Source organism: Nannobrachium achirus (genome assembly GCF_963921795.1).
Source record: "Nannobrachium achirus genome assembly, chromosome: 20".
NCBI classification, from domain to species: domain Eukaryota; kingdom Metazoa; phylum Chordata; class Actinopteri; order Myctophiformes; family Myctophidae; genus Nannobrachium; species Nannobrachium achirus.
This window is the reverse complement of record NC_137827.1, coordinates 384,460-408,712: the sequence shown is the minus strand read 5'-3', so window position 1 is coordinate 408,712 and position 24,253 is coordinate 384,460. Positions and strand designations below refer to the sequence as shown.

Genomic DNA, 24,253 nt, shown 5'->3' with positions numbered 1-24,253 from the left:
AAATTCCTATGTGTGATACACAATGGTAAATAAAGGAATCTGAATCTGAATCTCTAGACATCTCACAGTGGATGTCAGTCCACCACCACCTCTAGACATCTCACAGTGGATGTCAGTCCACCACCACCTCTAGACATCTCACAGTGGATGTCAGTCCACCACCACCTCTAGACATCTCACAGTGGATGTCAGTCCACCACCTCTAGACATCTCACAGTGGATGTCAGTCCACCACCTCTAGACATCTCACAGTGGATGTCAGTCCACCACCACCTCTAGACATCTCACAGTGGATGTCAGTCCACTAGTAAAACTAAATTGCACTTGAAAAAATATTTTATTTTTTCTCCAATTCAAGTTTCTTTTATTGGACGATAATACCGAATATCGCGGTATTATTTTAAATATCATATCGATATTTAAAAAGGCCATTTCGCCCAGGCATAATGTCAGCCCACCACCACCTCTAGACATCTCACAGTGGATGTCAGCCCACCACCACCTCTAGACATCTCACAGTGGATGTCACCACCACCTCTAGACATCTCACAGTGGATGTCAGTCCACCACCACCTCTAGACATCTCACAGTGGATGTCACCACCTCCTCTAGACATCTCACAGTGGATGTCAGTCCACCACCACCTCTAGACATCTCACAGTGGATGTCACCACCACCTCTAGACATCTCACAGTGGATGTCAGTCCACCACCACCTCTAGACATCTCACAGTGGATGTCACCACCACCTCTAGACATCTCACAGTGGATGTCAGTCCACCTCCACCTCTAGACATCTCACAGTGGATGTCAGTCCACCACCTCTAGACATCTCACAGTGGATGTCAGTCCACCACCTCTAGACATCTCACAGTGGATGTCACCACCACCTCTAGACATCTCACAGTGGATGTCAGTCCACCACCTCTAGACATCTCACAGTGGATGTCAGTCCACCACCTCTAGACATCTCACAGTGGATGTCAGTCCACCACCACCTCTATTTATTATTTATTTTGTGTTGTTTTGTGTTTGTTGGTTTAATGTTACTTGTGAAAAAAATATTGAATGCACACTTGTATGTTGCCAAAGCAAATTCCTATGTGTGATACACAATGGTAAATAAAGGAATCTGAATCTGAATCTCTAGACATCTCACAGTGGATGTCAGTCCACCACCTCTAGACATCTCACAGTGGATGTCAGTCCACCACCACCTCTAGACATCTCACAGTGGATGTCAGTCCACCACCTCTAGACATCTCACAGTGGATGTCAGTCCACCACCTCTAGACATCTCACAGTGGAGGTCAGTCCACCACCTCTAGACATCTCACAGTGGAGGTCAGTCCACCACCTCTAGACATCTCACAGTGGAGGTCAGTCCACCACCTCTAGACATCTCACAGTGGATGTCAGTCCACCACCTCTAGACATCTCACAGTGGATGTCAGTCCACCTCCACCTCTAGACATCTCACAGTGGATGTCAGCCCACCACCTCTAGACATCTCACAGTGGATGTCAGTCCACCACCTCTAGACATCTCACAGTGGATGTCAGCCCACCACCACCTCTAGACATCTCACAGTGGATGTCAGTCCACCTCCACCTCTAGACATCTCACAGTGGATGTCAGCCCACCACCTCTAGACATCTCACAGTGGATGTCAGCCCACCACCTCTAGACATCTCACAGTGGATGTCAGCCCACCACCTCAAGCTGAACCCGGACAAGACGGAGCTTCTCTTCTTCCCAGCTAAGTCTTGCCCCAAGCAAGATCTTACTATTTCCATAGATAATGCATTGGTGACTGCAGTTCCTACTGCTAAAAACCTTGGTGTGGTCCTGGACAGCCAGCTATCATTCATTCATTCATTCATTCATTCATTCATTCATTCAGAACCTTGGTGTGGTCCTGGACAGCCAGCTATCATTCAAGGCACACATTGCATCAGTCACCCGGTCCTGTAGGTTCACACTCTATAACATCTGTAGAATCAGACCCTTCCTCACCCAGGAGGCAGCCCAGCTCCTCATCCAGACATCTGTCATATCAAAACTTGACTACTGTAACTCTCTCCTCACTGGTCTCCCAGCATGTGCACTTAAACCTCTCCAACTGATCTAAAAACATGCCGCAGCACGACTGGTCTTCAACCAGCCTAAATGTTCACAAGTCTCTCCCCTTCTCCGCTCCCTCCACTGGCTCCCGGTTGCGTCCCACACTGAATACAAAACACTGATGCTGACCTTCAAGCAGCCTAAGGTACGGCTCCTCCATACCTCCAGTACGCTCAGTTCACCTTCACCCAAAATATGAACAATCGTTCATTGAACGTGTTCAGTCAAAACACTGTATGTGCGTGTGGGTGTGTGTGTGTGTGTGTGTGTACCTGTGCATGTAGTGTGTGTGTGTGTGTGTGTGTGTGTGTGTGTGTGTGTGTGTGTGTGTGTGTGTGTGTGTGTGTGTGTGTGTACCTGTGCTTGTAGTGTGTGTGTGTGTGTGTGTGTGTGTGTGTGTGTGTGTGTGTGTGTGTGTGTGTGTGTGTGTACCTGTGCATGTAGTGTGTGTGTGTGTGTGTGTGTGTGTGTGTGTGTGTGTGTGTGTGTGTGTGTGTGTGTGTGTGTGTACCTGTGCATGTAGTGTGTGTGTGTACCTGTGCATGTAGTGTGTGTGTGTGTGTGTGTGTGTGTGTGTGTGTGTGTGTGTGTACCTGTGCATGTAGTGTGTGTGTGTGTGTGTGTGCGTGTGTGTGTGTGTGTGTGTGTGTGTGTGTGTGTGTGTGTGTACCTGTGCATGTAGTGTGTGTGTGTGTGTGTGTGTGTGTGTGTGTGTGTGTGTGTGTGTGTGTGTGTGTGTACCTGTGCATGTAGTGTGTGTGTGTGTACCTGTGCATGTAGTGTGTGTGTGTGTGTGTGTGTACCTGTGCATGTAGTGTGTGTGTGTGTGTGTACCTGTGCATGTAGTGTGTGTGTGTGTGTGTGTACCTGTGCATGTAGTGTGTGTGTGTGTGTGTACCTGTGCATGTAGTGTGTGTGTGTGTGTACCTGTGCATGTAGTGTGTGTGTGTGTGTGTGTGTGTACCTGTGCATGTAGTGTGCAGGGAAGCCGGTGGTTATGGCGACAGAAGAAGCATGTGACAGTGACAGACAGCAGCCAATCAGATCATCAGGAACAAACAGCGCCTTGATGCCCCGCCCCCCTGAAGGAGAAAACACACTTTTTATCTTATCTTATCGTATCTTATCTTATCGTATCTTATCGTATCTTATCTTATCTTATCTAGGGGCTCAGGGGTAGAGAAACCGTCATTAGAGCACCCCCAGAGTCAGTGTGGAAGAGTCCTTGAGCAAGACTCTGAACCCCTAACTGCTCCTGATGAGCAGGTTGGTGACAAGCATGGTTTCCTCTGACATCACTGTATGAATGTGTGTGAATGGGTGAATGTAATGAATGTGTGTGTGAATGGGTGAACGCAATGAATGTGTGTGTGCGGTGAAAGCCGCTTCCATGGAGTGGCTTTGTGTGTCCCGTTCATGTCCATAAATGGTCATTCCAGTCCAGAATGAACAGGTTTTATCTGTCCCGTACGTCCAGAATATGTGTGTAACGTCCGTCCCGGTCTGATGATTGGATGATTAAAAATGTCCAATGAGACCATACTTTGAGGATTGGTCAAGCTTCACATGACAATCCGGCCCTCCAGATAAAATCATTCATTCATTCATTCAGAATTGGAGGAATGTATTATAGATCACAGAGTTCATAGCTCTAGAACACATAGAATGTATAGATCACAGAGTTCATAGCTCTAGAACACATATAATGTATAGATCACAGAGTTCATAGCTCTAGAACACATAGAATGTATAGATCACAGAGTTCATAGCTCTAGAACACATAGAATGTATAGATCACAGAGTTCATAGCTCTAGAACACATAGAATGTATAGATCACAGAGTTCATAGCTCTAGAACACATAGAATGTATAGATCACAGAGTTCATAGCTCTAGAACACATAGAATGTATAGATCACAGAGTTCATAGCTCTAGAACACATAGAATAAAAGTTCACCGCTTCACTTCACTTCACTGTGTCCTCTCCAATGATCTTCTCCAGTTCTCTGATTATGTATTTATTATGTATGTGTATATGTATATGTATATGTATATGTATGTGTATATGTATATGTATATGTATATGTATATGTATATGTATGTGTATATGTATATGTATATGTATATGTATGTATGTATATGTATGTATGTATATGTATATGTATATGTATGTATGTATGTGTATGTGTATATGTATATGTATATGTATATGTATGTATGTATATGTATGTATGTATATGTATATGTATGTGTATGTGTATATGTATATGTATATGTATATGTATATGTATGTATGTATATGTATATGTATGTGTATGTGTATATGTATATGTATATGTATATGTATATGTATATGTATATGTATATGTATGTATGTATACCGTAAATCCCCAATTAATCGCCCGGTGGCAAACTGCCGCCGGGTCCCATATATCCGCCCGGGGTCTGACCCCATTTTGCGCAATAAACGCCTGTTTCAAATAAGCGCAAGGTTCGTATGAGCGCCTGGGCCGTTATTTGCAATTAATATTATCCTTATTAGGTTTTTTGTAAGAGCCCGGGCTATTATTTGTTTGGTTGTTTGGTATTATTTGCTATTTATTTAACTTAACTGGTCATTTATGTTGCATGGCCGTGGTGCGCTGAAAACAGCAAATCTACAAGCTCACAGCAGTGCTGTGACAGCACGTTGCAACGCACCGCACTCGCTGTGCGTTGCTACGGGTCATATTATGTTGCATGACGGTAGTGCGCTGAAAACAGCAAATCTACAAGCTCACAGCCCTGTGGACAGACACTTCTAAGCCAAATGTATATGGTGTCCAGCCCAGTGCTGCGCTACCATGACGTGCAGTGTGCGTCGGGGAACAGATTGCCAAAGGACACCAAAAAAAGAGAGAGGAAAAAAAGAAAAGGAGTCTGCTGCTCTCTGCGCACTGACCATCATTCATTACTGTCTAAAACGTTGCTACAATGCAAAGTTTACGTGAGTAGGCTACTTTAATGGCAAAACGTTGTGATGGAGAAAGACTGGCCAATAAAGAACAGCTGGATCAGAATAACTTATTACCTACTGTTGCTGCCTCAGCATTTTGAAGAAGTAATCCATTATTTTGAGGTTCAAGGGGAAAGCAGAAGGCTTAATCATAATGCAATACCATAATGGTTTAATGTCAGGATAGTGGAGCTGTTCAGTGGTCATGTCAGCGAGTCCAGTCAGAACAGCACCAGCTGCAGGACTTCTGCGCTAATTGGGTCGTTGAGTCGACTCGTTGACTACAGAGTCAGAACTAGATGCGTCTTTGCTGGCATGCGGTAATTGACTATTTTGGAGAAAGATTCCCTTAGTATAAATATAGTATATATATTTTTTTTAAAGGCTTTCATACACTCTTGATATTTTTTAAATGAGGTTTGGTCTAATAGATCGCAATGTGCTATTTTCTGGGTGTTCATAACAATTAAAATAATAACAATAATAATTATAACATTTATTATAACATTTTGATTATTATTACTATTATATAGTTTGAGAAAGAAAAAATTACCAAATAATGGCCCAGTGCTGGCCAGTGCCAAAATAAATAAAAGCCTGTTACCAATAGCCGCCTGGTCCCTTTTAACCCTGCAAGGCCCGAATTAATTTCTACTGGCCAAAGAAAGTTAAAAAAAAATCAGATGGTGTTGTAGCAGTCCTAATCACAGGAAAAAGTAATGTTAAAAAATTAATAATGTTTTTGTAAGGTTTTATAGCCATAAATCATAAATCATGCTCTAATTTGCATTTTGGGGATATTTTTCACAATATTAACAAGCACGTGTTCTAGACATTCTAATGATCACAAATTTGTTTTTTACAGGCATTCTACTTATGTTTTTGTGAGTAATAGCTTCAGTTAAAAAGTGAGATGTTGTTCGTCCAGACGCTGGAATTTCAACTTCTCTGGGAGGTGTGAATGTCAGTCTCTGTGGAGGTAAAGAACAGGAAAACTAACTATAACATTTTTTAAAAAATGATTTAAAAAATGTTGCCAAAAAGCAACGCTGGGCCTTGCAGGGATAAGCGCCCGGGGTCCGACCCCATTTTGCGAAATAAACGCCCGGGCTACTAATTGGTGATTTACGGTATATATATATAATACCTGGGTCCTCTCCAATGATCTTCTCCAGTTCTCTGATTATGTATTTATTATGTATGTGTATATGTATATGTATATGTATATGTATGTATGTATGTATGTATGTATGTATGTATATATATATATAATACCTGGGTCTTCTCCAATGATCTTCTCCAGTTCTCTGATTCGCTCCACGGCTCGCCGAGACGCCAGGCTGTACAGCAAAGGTTTGTGGGAAATCTGGAAGCAGAGGGGGGTCAGCTCAGGGGTCACGGGGTCAGTGGGCGGGGCTGAGCGGGAAGGGGAGGAGTCAGGAAGGTCGGTCAGGAACATACAGCCTGGAGAGTGACTGAAGGCCAGCGCAGGCTCTGTGGACATAATGACCAGTTAATACCTTAACGAGGTCCAATTAACACCTTAACGAGGTCTAATTAACATCTTAACCAGATCTAATTAAAGGTAAACTAGGTAACGTATATATATATATATATATATATATATATATATACATATATATATATATATATATATACATATATATATATATATATATATATATATGTATATATATATATATATATATATGTATATATATATATATATATACATATATATATATATGTATATATTAAGGCTGGGACTTTAACTGATTAATTGCGATTAATTAATTACAGAAAATTAACGCGATTAAAAAAATTAACGCATTTTAATCGCAGTTAGTTTTTGCACCACAGAACCTTCAGTTTGGGGCATACCGATCATAGCGATGCACCAACCAAGAAGAGACAACAAACGCAAAGGGAGAAGTAGCCGATCAGAGCGCTTTGCTTGGCCCAGTGGATGCTAAATTTAGATTTAAAAAACTCACTCGTTGATTGACTCGTACAACAAAATGTATTTTACTTGAAAAAAAATGCTTCTCAGGTCAAATATCAATGTGCGATTAAAATGCGATTAATTGCGATTAATTAATCACAGAGCCTGTAATTAATTAGATTAAAACTTTTAATCGCATCCCACCCCTAGTATATATACATATATATATATATATGTATATATACATATATATATATATATATATGTATACATATATATATATATATATACGTATATCCATTTTTAGCAGTCATTTCCCCTATCAGGCACTATATTGTTGTGCTGGGGTGTTTCATCCTCCTGGCTGTATGTTGGTTCTGTTCCACTGTTTATGTTGACATTCTTCCCATGGAGCTTTTTGTCAGGAGAAGCTCAGCCAGAGCTCTTAATTGCTCCCTTTGAACTGCAAAGGGGTTGTGCACTGAGGTAATTGATTGGGCCATAAAAGTGTCAAGTGCTCGTTAGTGATCTATCTTATCAATGAAAGCATCAAAGACAACTACCTGTTTGATGCCTGTCATAGAGTGGACAGAGAATGTGTGTGTGTACACACAGACTTGCCTAGTCCCCTTTAGCATCTTAACGAGGTCTAATTAACATATTAACAAGGTCTAATTAATTAACATATTAATTAACAAGGTCTAATTAACATATTAATTAACAAGGTCTAATTAACATATTAACAAGGTCTAATTAACATATTAACGAGGTCTAATCATTGAACAGATTGATAAAGTCCTGACCAATATATTGATACACTGATGATCATGACATGTCATTAGTTTGTTCCCGCCCACAGCTGCAAACAGCCAATCAACAGTTAGTTTGTTCCCGCCCACAGCTGCAAACAGCCAATCAACAGGACTCACTGCTGTTAAGGACCGCCTCTATGGCTGTCACTCCACAGGCCCAGAACACAGTGACATCATCAGGCTGCGACTCCACCGGCTCCCCGTAATCTGGTGTGGAAAGATCCTGGATGCCTAATAAAGCTAATTAACATAATTAATAATAATAATTATTATTATTATTCAATACAATGTGGTGTGGAAAGGTCCTGGATGCCTAATAAAGCTAATTAACATAATTAATTATTATTATTATTCAATACAATGTGGTGTGGAAAGGTCCTGGATGCCTAATAAAGCTAATTAACATAATTAATAATAATAATTATTATTATTATTCAATACAATGTGGTGTGGAAAGATCCTGGATGCCTAATAAAGCTAATTAACATAATTCATTATTATTATAGTTATTACTCATTACAATGTTGTGTGGACAGGTCCTGTATCCGGGGTGGACTGGGCATCTGCCCGGTGGGCCGACAACAACTGGGCCAAAAACAAAACAAAAAAGAAAACATCTTTGCCACCATTTTAGGATAATTACGGTAATGTTTAGGCTGGGCGGCCACTAAGTGGAGAGGAGCCAATCCTTCAGTAGCACCGCCCACAGAGCAGAGAGACATCACATGATTGGCCCACTGGCTTGTCTATCATCTGAATACCAGCCTAGTGGCCCAATCACAGCCTACCGTGGCCCAGGAGTCCCACCAAAACATTTAACAGCATACAAGCCCACAACACGTCGCTGCCTCGTGCGCTGTGGGCTTGTAGATCTTCTATGTTCGGTTCGCGCTGGTTGCGGTGGGCCGGTCTGGGCCAAGATCCCAGGGCCCAATTTGTGTCCCAGTCCGGCCCTGCATTCAGGCCTAGGGTTAGGGTTAGGCATACAGGCCTAACCCTAATGTATATATATTTATATACATTAGGGTTAGGCATACAGGCCTAACCCTAATGTATATATATTTATATACATTAGGGTTAGGCATACAAGCCTAACCCTAATGTATATATATTTATATACATTAGGGTTAGGCATACAGGCCTAACCCTAATGTATATATATTTATATACATTAGGGTTAGGCATACAGGATAGCATCGGTCCTCACTAAATAAATATAAAATAACTCAAAATAAACTACTCTGTCTCTTAGGAGGGCTGTGGGCACCTATGTATACAGGTGTGTGTGTACGTGCACAAACATACATGCGTCTCCTATGTGAATAGATGTGTGTGTACGTGCACATACATACAGTGGTCTCCTATGTGAATAGGTGTGTGTGTACGTGCACATACATACATGCGTCTCCTATGTGAATAGGTGTGCGTGTACGTGCACATACATACAGTGGTCTCCTATGTGTACAGGTGTGTGTGTGTACGTGCACATACATACATGCGTCTCCTATGTGTACAGGTGTGTGTGTGTACATGCACATACATACATGCGTCTCCTATGTGAATAGGAGTGCGTGTACGTGCACATACATACAGTGGTCTCCTATGTGAACAGGTGTGTGTGTACGTGCACATACATACAGTGGTCTCCTATGTGAACATGTGTGTGTGTACGTGCACATACATACAGTGGTCTCCTATGTGAACATGTGTGTGTGTGTACGTGCACATACATACAGTGGTCTCCTATGTGAACATGTGTGTGTGTGTACGTGCACATACATACAGTGGTCTCCTATGTGAACAGGTGTGTGTGTACGTGCACATACATACAGTGGTCTCCTATGTGAACATGTGTGTGTGTGTACGTGCACGTACATACAGTGGTCTCCTATGTGAATAGGTGTGTGTGTGTGTGTGTGTGTGTGTGTGTGTGTACGTGCACATACATACAGTGGTCTCCTATAGGTGTGTGTGTACGTGCACATACATACAGTGGTCTCCTATGTGAATGTGTGTGTACGTGCACATACATACAGTGGTCTCTTATATGAATGTGTGGGTACGTGCACATACATACAGTGGTCACCTATATGAATGTGTGTGTACGTGCACATACATACAGTGGTCTCCTATAGGTGTGTGTGTACGTGCACATACATACAGTGGTCTGCTATAGGTGTGTGTGTACGTGCACATACATACAGTGGTCTCCTATAGGTGTGTGTGTACGTGCACATACATACAGTGGTCTCCTATAGGTGTGTGTGTACGTGCACATACATACAGTGGTCTCCTATATGAATGTGTGTTTACGTGCACATACATACAGTGGTCTCTTATATGAATGTGTGGGTACGTGCACATACATACAGTGGTCACCTATATGAATGTGTGTGTACGTGCACATACATACAGTGGTCTCCTATAGGTGTGTGTGTACGTGCACATACATACAGTGGTCTGCTATAGGTGTGTGTGTACGTGCACATACATACAGTGGTCTCCTATATGAATGTGTGTTTACGTGCACATGCATACAGTGGTCTCTTATATGAATGTGTGGGTACGTGCACATACATACAGTGGTCACCTATATGAATGTGTGTGTACGTGCACATACATACAGTGGTCTCCTATGTGAACCGGCTCTCCGTGGCTCAGAGGGTTGAGGTGAGAGATGCTAACGGCGGTACCCAACATGCTAGCAGGGACAGGACGCATCGTCACCACCAGGGGGCTCCAGAACGCTCCTACTGCAACACAGGGGACTGACGTCTGCTCACACACACACACACACACACACACACACAGGACACGCACGCACGCACGCACACACCACACACACACACACACACACACACACAGGACACCCACGCACGCACGCACACACACACACACGCGCACACACATCAATACATTCATCTATTTTTGAAGCTTCCAAGGAGTGGCTTTGTCTGTCCCGTACCTGTTTTATTAGGATTCCCATAGATTCTCAAGGAGTGAGAATGTCTGTCCCGTACATGTCAAGCTGGTCAAGCTCTTGATAAAGGGAATTCTCTGTCTCCTCTCCTCTACACGGTGCCGACATGGCTCATCATGATGCTGCGCTGCCATGGACTAGCCATAGACTGTAGAAAAATATGGACGATGCGAAGCCATTGGTTTCTATGCAGCGCAAATGGCCCTTTCTACGCATGGGTGTAGCCATCATAGAATTGTAAAGGCATCAGAGATGCTATTGGCTGCCAACGGCCACGTGCAACCGCAGGGATACATGGGAGAATGTGGTCGGAGCCTCCCGAAATACAGCACACGAAGAAGAACACAGCCGGCTGGTATCAGTTTAGTTGGCCACGCCCCCCCCCCCCCCCCCGCGACTTTATCATTTATTTTAAAATAAATTGGACCACATTTCGACAAAACGAATATGATGGTGATTGAAAGGCAATTTCTAACTAGCGATAGGAACCATACAGTATTCATGAAAATGTTAATTAAGGTTAGAAAACGAAAGGGGAAAATGAATGGGATCCAATGCAGAACAATTCTTTTTGCGATCGGCCGGGGGGGAAAACAGTGCAACTAGCGGCCAATCATAGGAAGTTTTACTTCCGTATTGGAGTCATTTTAAATCGGCAGAACTATGCCCCTGGGACAAGCCCAGAGACTGTTTGTTGGCAACATGTGGCGCGCGGCCCCAACAGGATTGGCTAGGAGCGGAGGAGGTTGGCGCTCCAAGAAGCGGAGGAAAATCCTCGCTCCAAAGCCGCTCAGAACCATTTGAAAAGTCGCTCGCTCACGTCAAAAACGGCCCGCGCCGCTCGCGCTCCACTCCGCTCGTATGCCCTGGTGTGTGTGTGTGTGTGTGTGTGTGTGTGTGTGTGTGTGTGTGTGTGTGTGTGTGTGTGTGTGTGTGTGTGTGTGTACATACTCTATACATGCTGACGTTGCGTCCTTGCTCAACGTTCCGAACAGGAACTCCTGCTTCTTTCAACATTCCTTCAAAACCAAAACTACATCCCAGGTAGAAACACACCATCTGGTGGCTGGAACACACATTACACATTTAATTAAGAACACATAATGTACTAGTACAGGGGTCTTCAACGTTTTCAGGCCGGGGACCCCCAAACTGATGGGGAGATGGAGCAGGGACCCCCTACAACCTCGTAGGGTGGGGGGGTCGGGGCTACGACATATTTTTTATTTTAAACATGTACAAGTTACAGCGAGCAGGGTGGGCCGTACCACTACCATTTCTAAACATACTACTTATTAACTGAGAACCAATGTCAATAATATCAACAATCTGTCAATTGATCAAGCTATTCAAAATGGATAGAATCATGATTTATCTTTTAACAAATGTGAAAAAATAAATAAATGAATAAAACATTTTTTGAAAACTTTTTTTTTTTTAAGCAAAAATCTCGCGGACCCCCTGCAGTACCTCCGCGGACCCCCTAGGGGTCGCGGACCCCCTGTTGAAGACCCCTGCACTAGTAAGACTGGCCAGTGATGTGTATCGATGACATCAGGGATCTTCATATATGGGCATAAAAGGGATTCTGGGGAATACCCTTATATGGACTTACATAGGTGATGTCAACTGTGATGTCACAGTGATGTCACAGTGATGTGTCAAGGGAACCAACCCATAAGAGGATCAATGAAGAAAACACATGGTGATGTTTATGAATCTATGATTTATGATATGGATTTATGATACATACCGGTAAGCAGGGACCCCCACTACATATGTAGTGTTCATCTATACCATGTAGTGGGGGTCCCTGCTTCATCTCTCATCTATACAATATGTAGTGGGGGTCCCTGCTTCATCTCTCATCTATACAATATGTAGTGGGGGTCCCTGCTTCATCTCATCTATCCAATAGGTAGTGGGGGTCCCTGGTGTTAACATTGGTTACCATCAAGATTCAAGATTAATTTATTTGGTCCCGAAGGAAATTTGTCTTGTACATGCAGGCTGCTACATAACATACAACAGGACAAGACAGACAGAAAGTAGATTACAACAAATAGTGCACAACACACAGTGCTGACATACAGGTCAAGTGCATACATTACATTACATTACACTAGAGTCATCACCCCCACTAACGGCCTGAGTTTAGCAGAGTAACGGATATGGGAATGAATGAGTATTTGTATCTGTTCAGATGTCTTTTCTTGTTTTTAACTGGGACTCTATAACGTCTACCAGAGGGTAGCAGTTTGTATTCTGAATGAAGGACATGAGAGGGGTCAGCAATTATTCTCTTAGCTTTCTTAACTACATTCCATTGACCATCTCATCTATACCATATGTAGTGGGGGTCCCTGCTTCATCTCTCAGCTATACCATAGGTAGTGGGGGTCCCTGGTGTTTACATTGGTTACCATGGTTACCTTGTTGCGTCATTGATGTAATCCTTCAAACTGGACACAGTTTTCACCAGGCGACCTTCTTTAAACACACAATACTGAGATATGTCTGTCCTGGGGGTGGGAGAGAGACATAGAGACAGAGAGAGAGAGAGAGAGAGAGAGAGAGAGAGAGAGAGAGAGAGAGAGACACACACACACACACACACACACACACACACACACACACACACACACACACACACACACACACACACACAGAGAGAGAGACATAGAGACAGAGAGAGAGAGAGAGAGAGAGAGAGAGAGAGTGAGAGAGAGGGAGAGAGAGAGAGAGAGAGACACACACACACACACACACACACACACACACACACACACACACACACACACACACACACACACACACACACACACACACACACACACACACACAGAGACATAGAGACAGAGAGAGAGAGAGAGAGAGAGAGAGAGAGAGAGAGAGAGAGAGAGACACACACACACACACACACGCACGCACACGCACACGCACACGCACACACACACACACACACACACACACACACACACACACACACACACACACACACAGAATGATTCTCCTCCAGGAAAAGTCAAAGATTAATTTCATTTCATTTCTCTGCAGGTTGCTGGAGAGTTGAGACCAAAGTGAACTTTGACCTTTTGTCTTTTGTCTGTTATTTCCCCCCCAGTGAGTCATAAAGTTCCATGAAGCACAGATAGATTATAGATTAAGTTATAGATATTCATCAACAGACAAAAACAAACCTTTTCAGAAGTCTTTGTGAGGCTGTTTTACAGAATGAAGCCAAGCTAAATAAGATGATGACAAACTGCTGTTCTTTGATCCACAATCAGGCTCAATGCAACAATTACTGTTTAACATCCAGAGCCTTACAATAAGCAAGGTAACATCAATGCATCAAATGTATAGAAATAGTAATCTAAGAAGACCAAGACCTATACAGTAAAAAGACTATTTGAGCAGAATGGAACAGAGCCTTCATCAGTATCATTGGTAACACTAAGGGCCCTATTATGATCCAGGTCTTATGCCTTATGCCTTAACTTCTTTGCCTTTTTTTACTATTTTGTTTTTGTTTTTTAAATATTTCAAATAGCTGATCTACAAGTTCACAACGTGCAGATGTAGATCAGCATTTGAAGTATTTAAAATGTTTTTCAAAATAGTGAAAAAAAGGTAAAGAAGTTAAGGCATAAGGCATAAGACCTGGATCATAATAGGGCCCTGACTCTGTTTGAGCAGAATGGAACAGAGCCTTCATTAGTATCAATGGTAACACTGACTCTGTTTGAGCAGAATGGAACAGAGCCTTCATCAGTATCAATGGTAACACTGAGGCTACATTCTCATAATATAATTCGGTTTAGTCGTGTGAATGGGAGGGGAGAAGTTGCCACATTCTTGCATATTTAATTGATGCGTTTGCGCTCACACTTTGCACTTTGTCATCTCAAATAAGGAATGGCTCAGAACACGTCTGTCCACGGGACACACATGTATGTACTGTATGTATCCAAGCTGCATAATAATGCCTCCTCCGTCTCCCTGTGTTTATTCATTCTTTAAGTTCAACTCACAATGTAAGCGCAGGCGTTAGCCTATTTAAACGGGCGATCAAAAAATAAAACCAGCGGCGGCCGGCGGGACAATAAACCAGACAGATCATAGAGCTTAGATATGAATGTCTATGAAGAGGAAAACGTCAACTTCAACGTCTCTCTCTCTCTCTTCTCTCCCTGCCTCTCCTCTCACCCTCCCTCTCTACTCTCTCTCTCCTCGCTCAGCGCGTAACCTCGCGTCACCAGGCTTTCTCCGCACGTAAATCGTCTCCATTTGGCATCTCTCTCTCTCTCTGTGCCAAATCACAGAGAGAGAGAGAGAGAGAAAGAGAGAGAGAGAGCGAGCGAGGGTGAGAGACCCACAAATCAGCCTATATTATATTAGGCTTATAGCCTAAATAGGGTATAATGAAATATCGTCTCCTCACTCCAATGGCACTTTCCTTTTATCTGACTGTGAGCAACTCCTCAGTGCCATCGAGGGAGCGGTGATCAGAAATGAAATCATTCACTGAGGGGACGGCCATGGGCCGTAATGGTCAGAAATCGAATGGGAGGGGGGTTTAACTTATTATATAGAACTATGGATTTAACCTACTCATGGCTCTATAATCTACCACAATGTCTCATTGCCTGTATTTGAGGCGGATGCATTCACACCAACAGTGAACCGTATGCTGTAGCGAATCGGAAACACAGTTTTTTGGGGGATTTGCATTTGTTTCTTTGATTCGCAATAGAAAAACGTCTTCATACATGACCAAACAATGCGCATTTTCCGACAATGCGCTACAGGATTAGTTTTAATTGCAAAAAAATGTGCCTATGTGAATGTCACCTGACTCTGTTTGAGCAGAATGGAACAGAGCCTTCATTAGTATCATTGGTAACGCTGACTCTGTTTGAGCAGAATGGAACAGAGCCTTCATTAGTAACAGTGACTCTGTTTGAGCAGAATGGAACAGAGCCTTCATTAGTATCATTGGTAACACTGACTCTGTTTGAGCAGAATGGAACAGAGCCTTCATTAGTATCATTGGTAACACTGACTCTGTTTGAGCAGAATGGAACAGAGCCTTCACTAGTATCCATGGTAACACTGACTCTGTTTGAGCAGAATGGAACAGAGCCTTCATTAGTATCATTGGTAACACTGACTCTGTTTGAGCAGAATGGAACAGAGCCTTCATTAGTATCATTGGTAACAGTGACTCTGTTTGAGCAGAATGGAACAGAGCCTTCATTAGTATCATTGGTAACACTGACTCTGTTTGAGCAGAATGGAACAGAGCCTTCATTAGTATCATTGGTAACACTGACTCTGTTTGAGCAGAATGGAACAGAGCCTTCACTAGTATCCATGGTAACAGCTAATGTAGATATTATGGGGTGGTGTTGATACTCAGTATGGATTCTGACAGCGAATGTTTAAATGAAATCAGAGAAGAGACAAATGTTTTAAAATGTCTAAACCTGATTATGAGAACTGCTCTTTCATCAAATGTTTGCATTTTCAGAATATCTTTATAAAGTGTGAGATGACTTATAATATATGAACTTTAATTTTTGATAAACTGTATATATTTTATATACAGGTCTTTATTATAGTATGTTTGTATTATGAGTTTACACCGGAATGATTGTTTTAGTTTTTGATGTAATTGTGTCTGATAATGACATTAATTCATTCACTAATTGATGTTGCTTATTGCAAATTTTAGTGCAAACATTAATTAGTAATGAATCCAACCTGATGTCAGCGTGGGCAGCGAGAGGCGCACAGGAAGTCTCTCCTGATTGGCTGCGGTAGAGGAGTGGCAGGGGGGCGGGGTTACAGCGGCAGAATGCTTCAAAGTCATTGGCCAGTTCTTCTGGTAGGAGGAGCATGTTGGCTTGTTGGAACCCTGACCACACGCACACACGCGCGCACGCACGCACGCACGCACGCACGCACGACGCACGCACGCACGCACGCACGCACGCACGCACGCACGCACGCACGCACGCACGCACACACACACACACACACACACACACACACACACACACACACACACACACACACATACATTACCATTCATATATGTACCAGTAAAACGCCTAAGGGCGACAAGTAAGTCATCTGGCCAGTGGTGTATTTCGGACCAGTTACCCATATATGGAGACCCCTGGTACCCATATATGGAGACCCCTGGTACCCATATATGGAGACCCCTGGTACCCATATATGGAGACCCCTGGTACCCATATATGGAGATCCATGTACTGTATATGGAGATATGCTGTGAGAGCCCAAACATGCTTACTCAGTTATTCGTTATGTGAAAGTCCTATGACACACACACACACACACACACACACACACACACACACACACACACACACACACACACACACACACACACACACACACACACACACACACACACACACACAGCTCTTACCTTCAGCCAGACCAGAAGTGGTTTTAATTCGAGGATCTTCTCGTCTGATCAACAATCTGAGCTCAAATGGAGTCAACACACCTGCTTTATGCATCACTGCAACACTAGCTAAACCTAACCCTAAACCTAAACCTAACCCTAAACCTAACCCTAAACCTAACCCTAAACCTAAACCTAACCCTAAACCTAACCCTAAACCTAACCCTAAACCAAACTAACTAACTAACTAATCAACCCTACAACACACAGTTTGAAGTCCTAGCTAACAGAAACACACTGCTCTCAGTACCACCACACACACATCCTAGTTAACAGAATGTCTGTAGGTTCAGGTCAGGTTTATGACTGACAGGCTGACCGGCCAATGGTCACGAGGTCAGGTTTATGACTGACAGGCTGACCGGCCAATGGTCAGGTGATGTCAGGAGGGCCAAATAGGCCAAATAGCTCTCTCTCTCTCTCTCTCTCTCTCTCTCTCTCTCTCTCTCTCTCTCTCTCTCTGTGATTTGGCACAGAGAGAGAGATGCCAAATGGAGACGATTTACGTGCGGAGAAAGCCTGGTGACGCGAGGTTACGCGCTGAGCGAGGAGAGAGAGTAGAGAGGGAGTGACATCATATAATCATCCCCTCCCCTTTTACCATTCACCCAACACTGTGGGTGTGGCTAACTTCAGCATGACAACCAGGCATACTTAATCAACTGGTGGGTGTGGCCACATAAAAACATAATGTTAACTCTTTCTGTACACTTTTTTGGAAAAAAATCCTCCTCCAAGTATAATCATAATACCTGATAATCATGTTTTAATCATAATACCTGATAATCATGTTTTAATCATAATACCTGATAATCATGTTTTAATCATAATACCTGTTAATCATGTTTTAATCATAATACCTGTTAATCATGTTTTAATCATAATACCTGATAATCATGTTTTAATCATAATACCTGATAATCATGTTTTAATCATAATACCTGATAATCATGTTTTAATCATAATACATGTTAATCATGTTTTAATCATAATACATGTTAATCATGTTTTAATCATAATACCTGATAATCATGTTTTAATCATAATACCTGTTAATCATGTTTTAATCATAATACCTGTTAATCATGTTTTAATCATAATACCTGATAATCATGTTTTAATCATAATACATGTTAATCATGTTTTAATCATAATACCTGATAATCATGTTTTAATCATAATACCTGTTAATCATGTTTTAATCATAATACCTGTTAATCATGTTTTAATCATAATACCTGATAATCATGTTTAAATCATAATACCTGATAATCATGTTTTAATCATAATACCTGATAATCATGTTTTAATCATAATACCTGATAATCATGTTTTAATCATAATACATGTTAATCATGTTTTAATCATAATACATGTTAATCATGTTTTAATCATAATACATGTTAATCATGTTTTAATCGTAATACATGATAATCATGTTTTAATCATAATACATGTTAATCATGTTTTAATCATAATACCTGATAATCATGTTTTAATCATAATACCTGATAATCATGTTTTAGGGGGAAATAAATCATGGCACTGTATCTTTAAAATAACACTTAATGGACAACTTTGTTTTTTTACAACAAGGGTTGATATTTTAGAGAAAAGAATAGATTAAATGTTAAAATGTTTTCATTTTCTTTCTATCGTTTTAGTGATTTTAATGATTTTGATTTGCATGCATGCCCTCAGGTGGGCTTCATAATCCCAGGTTGGGGCTTCTGATTATGAAGCCCATTCCCAAGATGCACCGCAATCTTTCATGGGCAGATGTGACTTATGGGGCCTGGTGTGAATAGTAAATTGCCGGCTTATTGTGTCTAAAAGACATATTTAGCCACTTGTATGCATGCCCCCCCACCCACTGAAATCAAACTACTAAAATCGCTAAAAGAAAATAGAAAGCAGTAAATGAAAACATTTTAACGCTCATCTTTTCTTTTCTCTGATTACAATCTAAAATATGAACCCTTGTTGTAAAAAACAAAAGATGTCCTTTAATTCATCAAACATATAATTTTCCGAATGTCTGTCTGTCCGTCCGTCCGTCCGTCCGTCCGTCTGTCTGAGTGTCCGTCTGTAACAGTGTTTCTCCTCAGTGGCTGGAGCAATTGATCTGAAATCGCATCACCATTAGCATATGAACACACCTGACATAACTGTGAAGCCTGTTTGTCACTTTCACAAATCGTATGCTGTATATTAGCATTTTTCTGGTGTATCTACTATCTATTCTGCATCTAGCATGAGGCATATCTATTCTGCATCTAGCATGAGGCAACATGTTTAACCAGCTGTGTGTGTGTGTGTGTGTGTGTGTGTGTGTGTGTGTGTGTGTGTGTGTGTGTGTGTGGCGCGCGGGGGGGTGGGGTAGGGTGGGGGGGTTGTCTGGCCCTGTTACAGATGTTGTCCAAAAATCATGCAGATCGGTACACAGTATCTCTGTAGCCATTAAACGAAACGGGTATTTCTTACATTGATGCTCCTACATATTATCATGTAAGCACCAGTTAAAGTTACTTTCCATCCCTCATATACTGTGTGCACGAGTGCACACCCCATAACCCACACACTGCACATCATTTCAGAGCTCATATCTTTGAACGGGTAAGAGCTAGTTCTTATTAAAAGTTAAAATAACAAACCTGACATCACAGTAGAGTTTCTGATCCTGAGGGGTTGGAGGGAAGGTCTGACCACTCTGAGAACACGCAACATACTCTACACACACGCACGCACGCACGCACACACACACACACACACACACACACACACACACACACACACACACACACACACACACACACACACACACACACACACACACACAACACACACAACACACACACATATTATTATTATGCCACTTTATAAACAGCATCATAGCCACAACATTTTATATATCTTTTTATATAAACAAAGCTCCGCTCATAAAGTAAGGAAACGTAACTTGGGTCCATTATATCTCCCATTTAATAATACCAATAATTGATATTATTGGTGGTGAGATAACGGCAAACCACTCCCATTTTCATCTTTTGTCCCGTTCTAAATTCATTTTGGCAGCAAATTATGAAAGCTATCATGAACATCTTTAAGGGTTAGGGAAATCTAAGAAATAGATAAATACTTGTATAGAATTCTACGAACTGCAGCTCTAAAACAAATTACTACCTTTAAGTCCAACACACCCAAAATGGAAGGAAACCGTACAGGAAATATTGGAAATGGAGAGAATAACTTTCAGAATTAGAAACAAGGAGCTTGACTTCAATAGAAGATGGAATAAATGGAAAAATGATCAGGCCGTTTGACTAAAGGGAATGATTACTGAGACCTACAGTAGCACCGACACCATATTGTATTGGAGGCTTGAAGATTGTCACAGTAATAAGGACAAGAAACAACAGTAGCACCGACACCATATTGTATTGGAGGCTTGAAGACTGTCACAGTAATAAGGACAAGAAACAACAGTAGCACCGACACCATATTGTATTGGAGGCTTGCAGATTGTCACAGTAATAAGGACAAGAAACAACAGTAGCACCGTCCGACACCATATTGTATTGGAGGCTTGAAGATTGTCACAGTAATAAGGACAAGAAACAACAGTAGCACCGACACCATATTGTATTGGAGGCTTGAAGATTGTCACAGTAATAAGGACAAGAAACAACAGTAGCACCGACACCATATTGTATTGGAGGCTTGCAGATTGTCACAGTAATAAGGACAAGAAACAACAGTAGCACCGACACCATATTGTATTGGAGGCTTGCAGATTGTCACAGTAATAAGGACAAGAAACAACAGTAGCACCGACACCATATTGTATTGGAGGCTTGAAGATTGTCACAGTAACCCTAACTAACCCTAACTAACCCTAACCCTAACTAACCCTAACTAACCCTAACCCTAACCCTAACTAACCCTAACTAACCCTAACTAACCCTAACCCTAACTAACCCTAACTAACCCTAACCCTAACCCTAACTAACCCTAACTAACCCTAACCCAAGGACAAGAAACAACAACAAGGCCCGGGGGCCAAATTAGGCCCGTGAATGAATGATCTTCAAATGCAGAAAATGGTGGGACAGAACATGTGGGCAATCTTAATGTCCAGGTGCCCACATGTCCCTAGTGCCCAGATGTCTCCAACCCTAAGTACCTCCTCTTCCAGGTGCCAACTCGCCCAAATAATGCCCACATGTCCCTAGTGCCCACTCGTCCAGATGCCCAGTCATAACAAAAATAGGGTGCCCAAATGTCCCTAGTGCCCGCCTGTCCCATTAGTCTTTGTATTTTCTCCTCATTAAGTTCTGTTGTGTGTATTTAGAGTTGTTATTAATAATTTGAAATATGTTTCCTGCATTTTTGGATGAGTGGGGAACACAGAACCTTTTTTTGTGGGGGTAAGTGGGGAACATAGTACCTGGGGAACAAAGAACCTGGGGAACATAGGTATGGTCCCAGATGTAGGCTACAATATGTCACATAAACATGATTCATAACAGCTCACAGCGCGGTGCGGCACAACGCATTGTGAGCTTGTAGATTGAATACAGTGCGCAACACCGCCGCACGTCAGAGCATACATTGGTCGTTAGTGAAATGAACACAGCTGATCTACAAGCTGCAGTGCAGAAAGACAGACTGACTGCTGGAGAAGATAAACTGTCCACCAGGATAGAGAAGAGGAAACAGAGGGAAAAGGGGCCTTTAAAGAGGAATATGGACAGCAAACTAATGTTTATCCTACCTGAGGGTCTCAGTGTTGAAGCACTGCGGCTGCTTTGCTGTGGCGGTTAGGAATATCACGTTAGACCAGCCATGAATCACAACTCTTGTTGAGTGTTTTTATTTTGGGACGAGTTATGATTTATGTCTAATGTTAGACAGCAACACAAGATGAAGCAAGGAAGGAATGGCAGCTTAATTCAAAGTTACTTTTCACCCAAGGCAGACCATAGAGTAAGAAGGCAGACACGTTAACCAGAGATGCACTTTGACCACAACAACAACAAGTCCATGCTGCTGCTGCTCACAGCTGCGTTGTAGAGATGGGATTTATGTCTCATTGAAGTGAGCCGGATCTCTAGGATCCGTTCCTTTCAAAGAGCCGTTCAACAGACTGGCTCATTTTAGTTACGAATTACTTTGTAGATTTTGATTCGAATTACACATCAATTCAACCCTATATACATTTAGGCCATATATACATTTCCAACATTTGAAAATAGCCAATCTACAAGCTCACAAGCTTGTAGATCTGCTATTTTCAAATTATTTTTCTAATGTTATTCATTGGAAAACCTGTGAAATGGGACATTTTGCATAATGAGTATTTTGGTACTTCAAAGTAAGCCTATTAAGTACATTTTGATACCATTTAATACCAATACTTTTGTACTTTTACTCAAGTACATTTTAATTCCGATGTTCTACATTGCAGTACTTTAAAGGAGTTGTTCACCACTTTTCAACCTGTCTTATGTTCACTAATGTTCATGAAAAAATATCACAATATTTTTCTACTCAGTCCAAGTCTCCTAGGAGAGCTGTGGGAAGTTCATAATCCATCGTCTTGTGACATCATCATTTTCAACAACAACAAAAAAAAACACAATATTTTTGAAAAGAAATATTTAGATTTTTATTATCGCGAGAACAATAGAGAAATGAAGCCATGTCGTCATTTGTGCGTAATGTCGCCCTCTAGGGGGTTCATGCTGGTATTGTTTTGTATTCAAATCGCCATTGGGGAATCTGCGATAGCCGCATATAAGGACTGTGTTAAAAATATAAACACACCATGTGCGCGTTTCTGTCAGCGGGGGGGTTCTGCATAGTTTATGATATTCATTCATATCTGATATAGCCTGTTGTAACTCGTTTCTAGCGTTTATTGTGTTACTCTTTGGGTAAATCTGTACATTTCCACCTTAGTCGATGCTTCATATCCATTTGGGTCAATCCGAGAGCATGGTGTGTTTATATTTTTAACACAGTTCTTATATGCGGTGATCGCAAATTCCCCAATGGCGATTTGAATACAAAACAATACCAGCATGAACCCCGTAGAGGGCGACATTTCACGCCATTTCACGGAAGTGACATCACACTTCGCTACTGAATGGCTTCCACTTTAAAATTGCAACTTTTCAGGAATAGAAAGCCTGCAGTTTCTATAAACTGGATTGGCAATTGATGATGTCACAAGACGATGGGTTTCTGACCTGCCCACAGCCCTCCTCTGAGGAAAAAAAAGAAGCAATTTTTGAGTGAGGACCAATTATATGAACATAGGTTGAAAAGTGGTGGAGGACCAATTATATGAACATAGGTTGAAAAGTGGTGGAGGACCAATTATACGAACATAGGTTGAAAAGTGGTGGAGGACCAATTATATGAACATAGGTTGAAAAGTGGTGGAGTTCCCCTTTAAGTAAAGATGTTTTTGTACTTTCCCCACCACTGCTGTTCATTAGAAAGGAACGGCTCCCTGCGAACCGGATCCCATCGTTCATTTCAAAGAGCCGTTCAAAAGACTCGATTCGTTCTCGAACGTCCCACGTAGACCTACCTCTAGTCTGCTGCTTTCAGCATGAATAAAGTTGAACAGGCCTCTTAATATGTTCTCTATGTGCACATTATAGCTATGATAACATTATATCTATGATAACATTATAGCTATGATAACATTATAGCTATGATAACATTATAGCTATGATAACATTATATCTATGATAACATTATATCTATGATAACATTATAGCTATGATAACATTATATCTATGATAACATTATAGCTATGATAACATTATATCTATGATAACATTATATCTATGATAACATTATAGCTATGATAACATTATAGCTATGATAAC

The 24,253-nt window shown here is 41.6% G+C and overlaps 1 protein-coding gene across 1 annotated transcript in view; it reads right to left on the bottom strand.

Annotated features, from left to right (window-relative positions):
- dglucy (D-glutamate cyclase) overlaps nucleotides 1-22,349 on the bottom strand; it is a 33,332-nt gene extending 10,983 nt beyond the window's left edge. Inside the window, exons 1-9 of the mRNA XM_080750616.1 lie at nucleotides 22,126-22,349; nucleotides 20,006-20,081; nucleotides 16,619-16,772; nucleotides 13,285-13,374; nucleotides 11,804-11,918; nucleotides 10,497-10,647; nucleotides 7,990-8,112; nucleotides 6,394-6,612; nucleotides 3,088-3,205 (exon numbers count right to left, since the gene is read on the bottom strand). Of these exons, the coding sequence (XP_080606742.1) occupies nucleotides 3,088-3,205; nucleotides 6,394-6,612; nucleotides 7,990-8,112; nucleotides 10,497-10,647; nucleotides 11,804-11,918; nucleotides 13,285-13,374; nucleotides 16,619-16,772; nucleotides 20,006-20,078 (1,043 nt within the window). The 5' untranslated portion in view covers nucleotides 20,079-20,081; nucleotides 22,126-22,349. The remainder of the gene's footprint in view (nucleotides 1-3,087; nucleotides 3,206-6,393; nucleotides 6,613-7,989; nucleotides 8,113-10,496; nucleotides 10,648-11,803; nucleotides 11,919-13,284; nucleotides 13,375-16,618; nucleotides 16,773-20,005; nucleotides 20,082-22,125) is intronic.
- Between the last annotated feature and the right edge of the window lie 1,904 nt (nucleotides 22,350-24,253).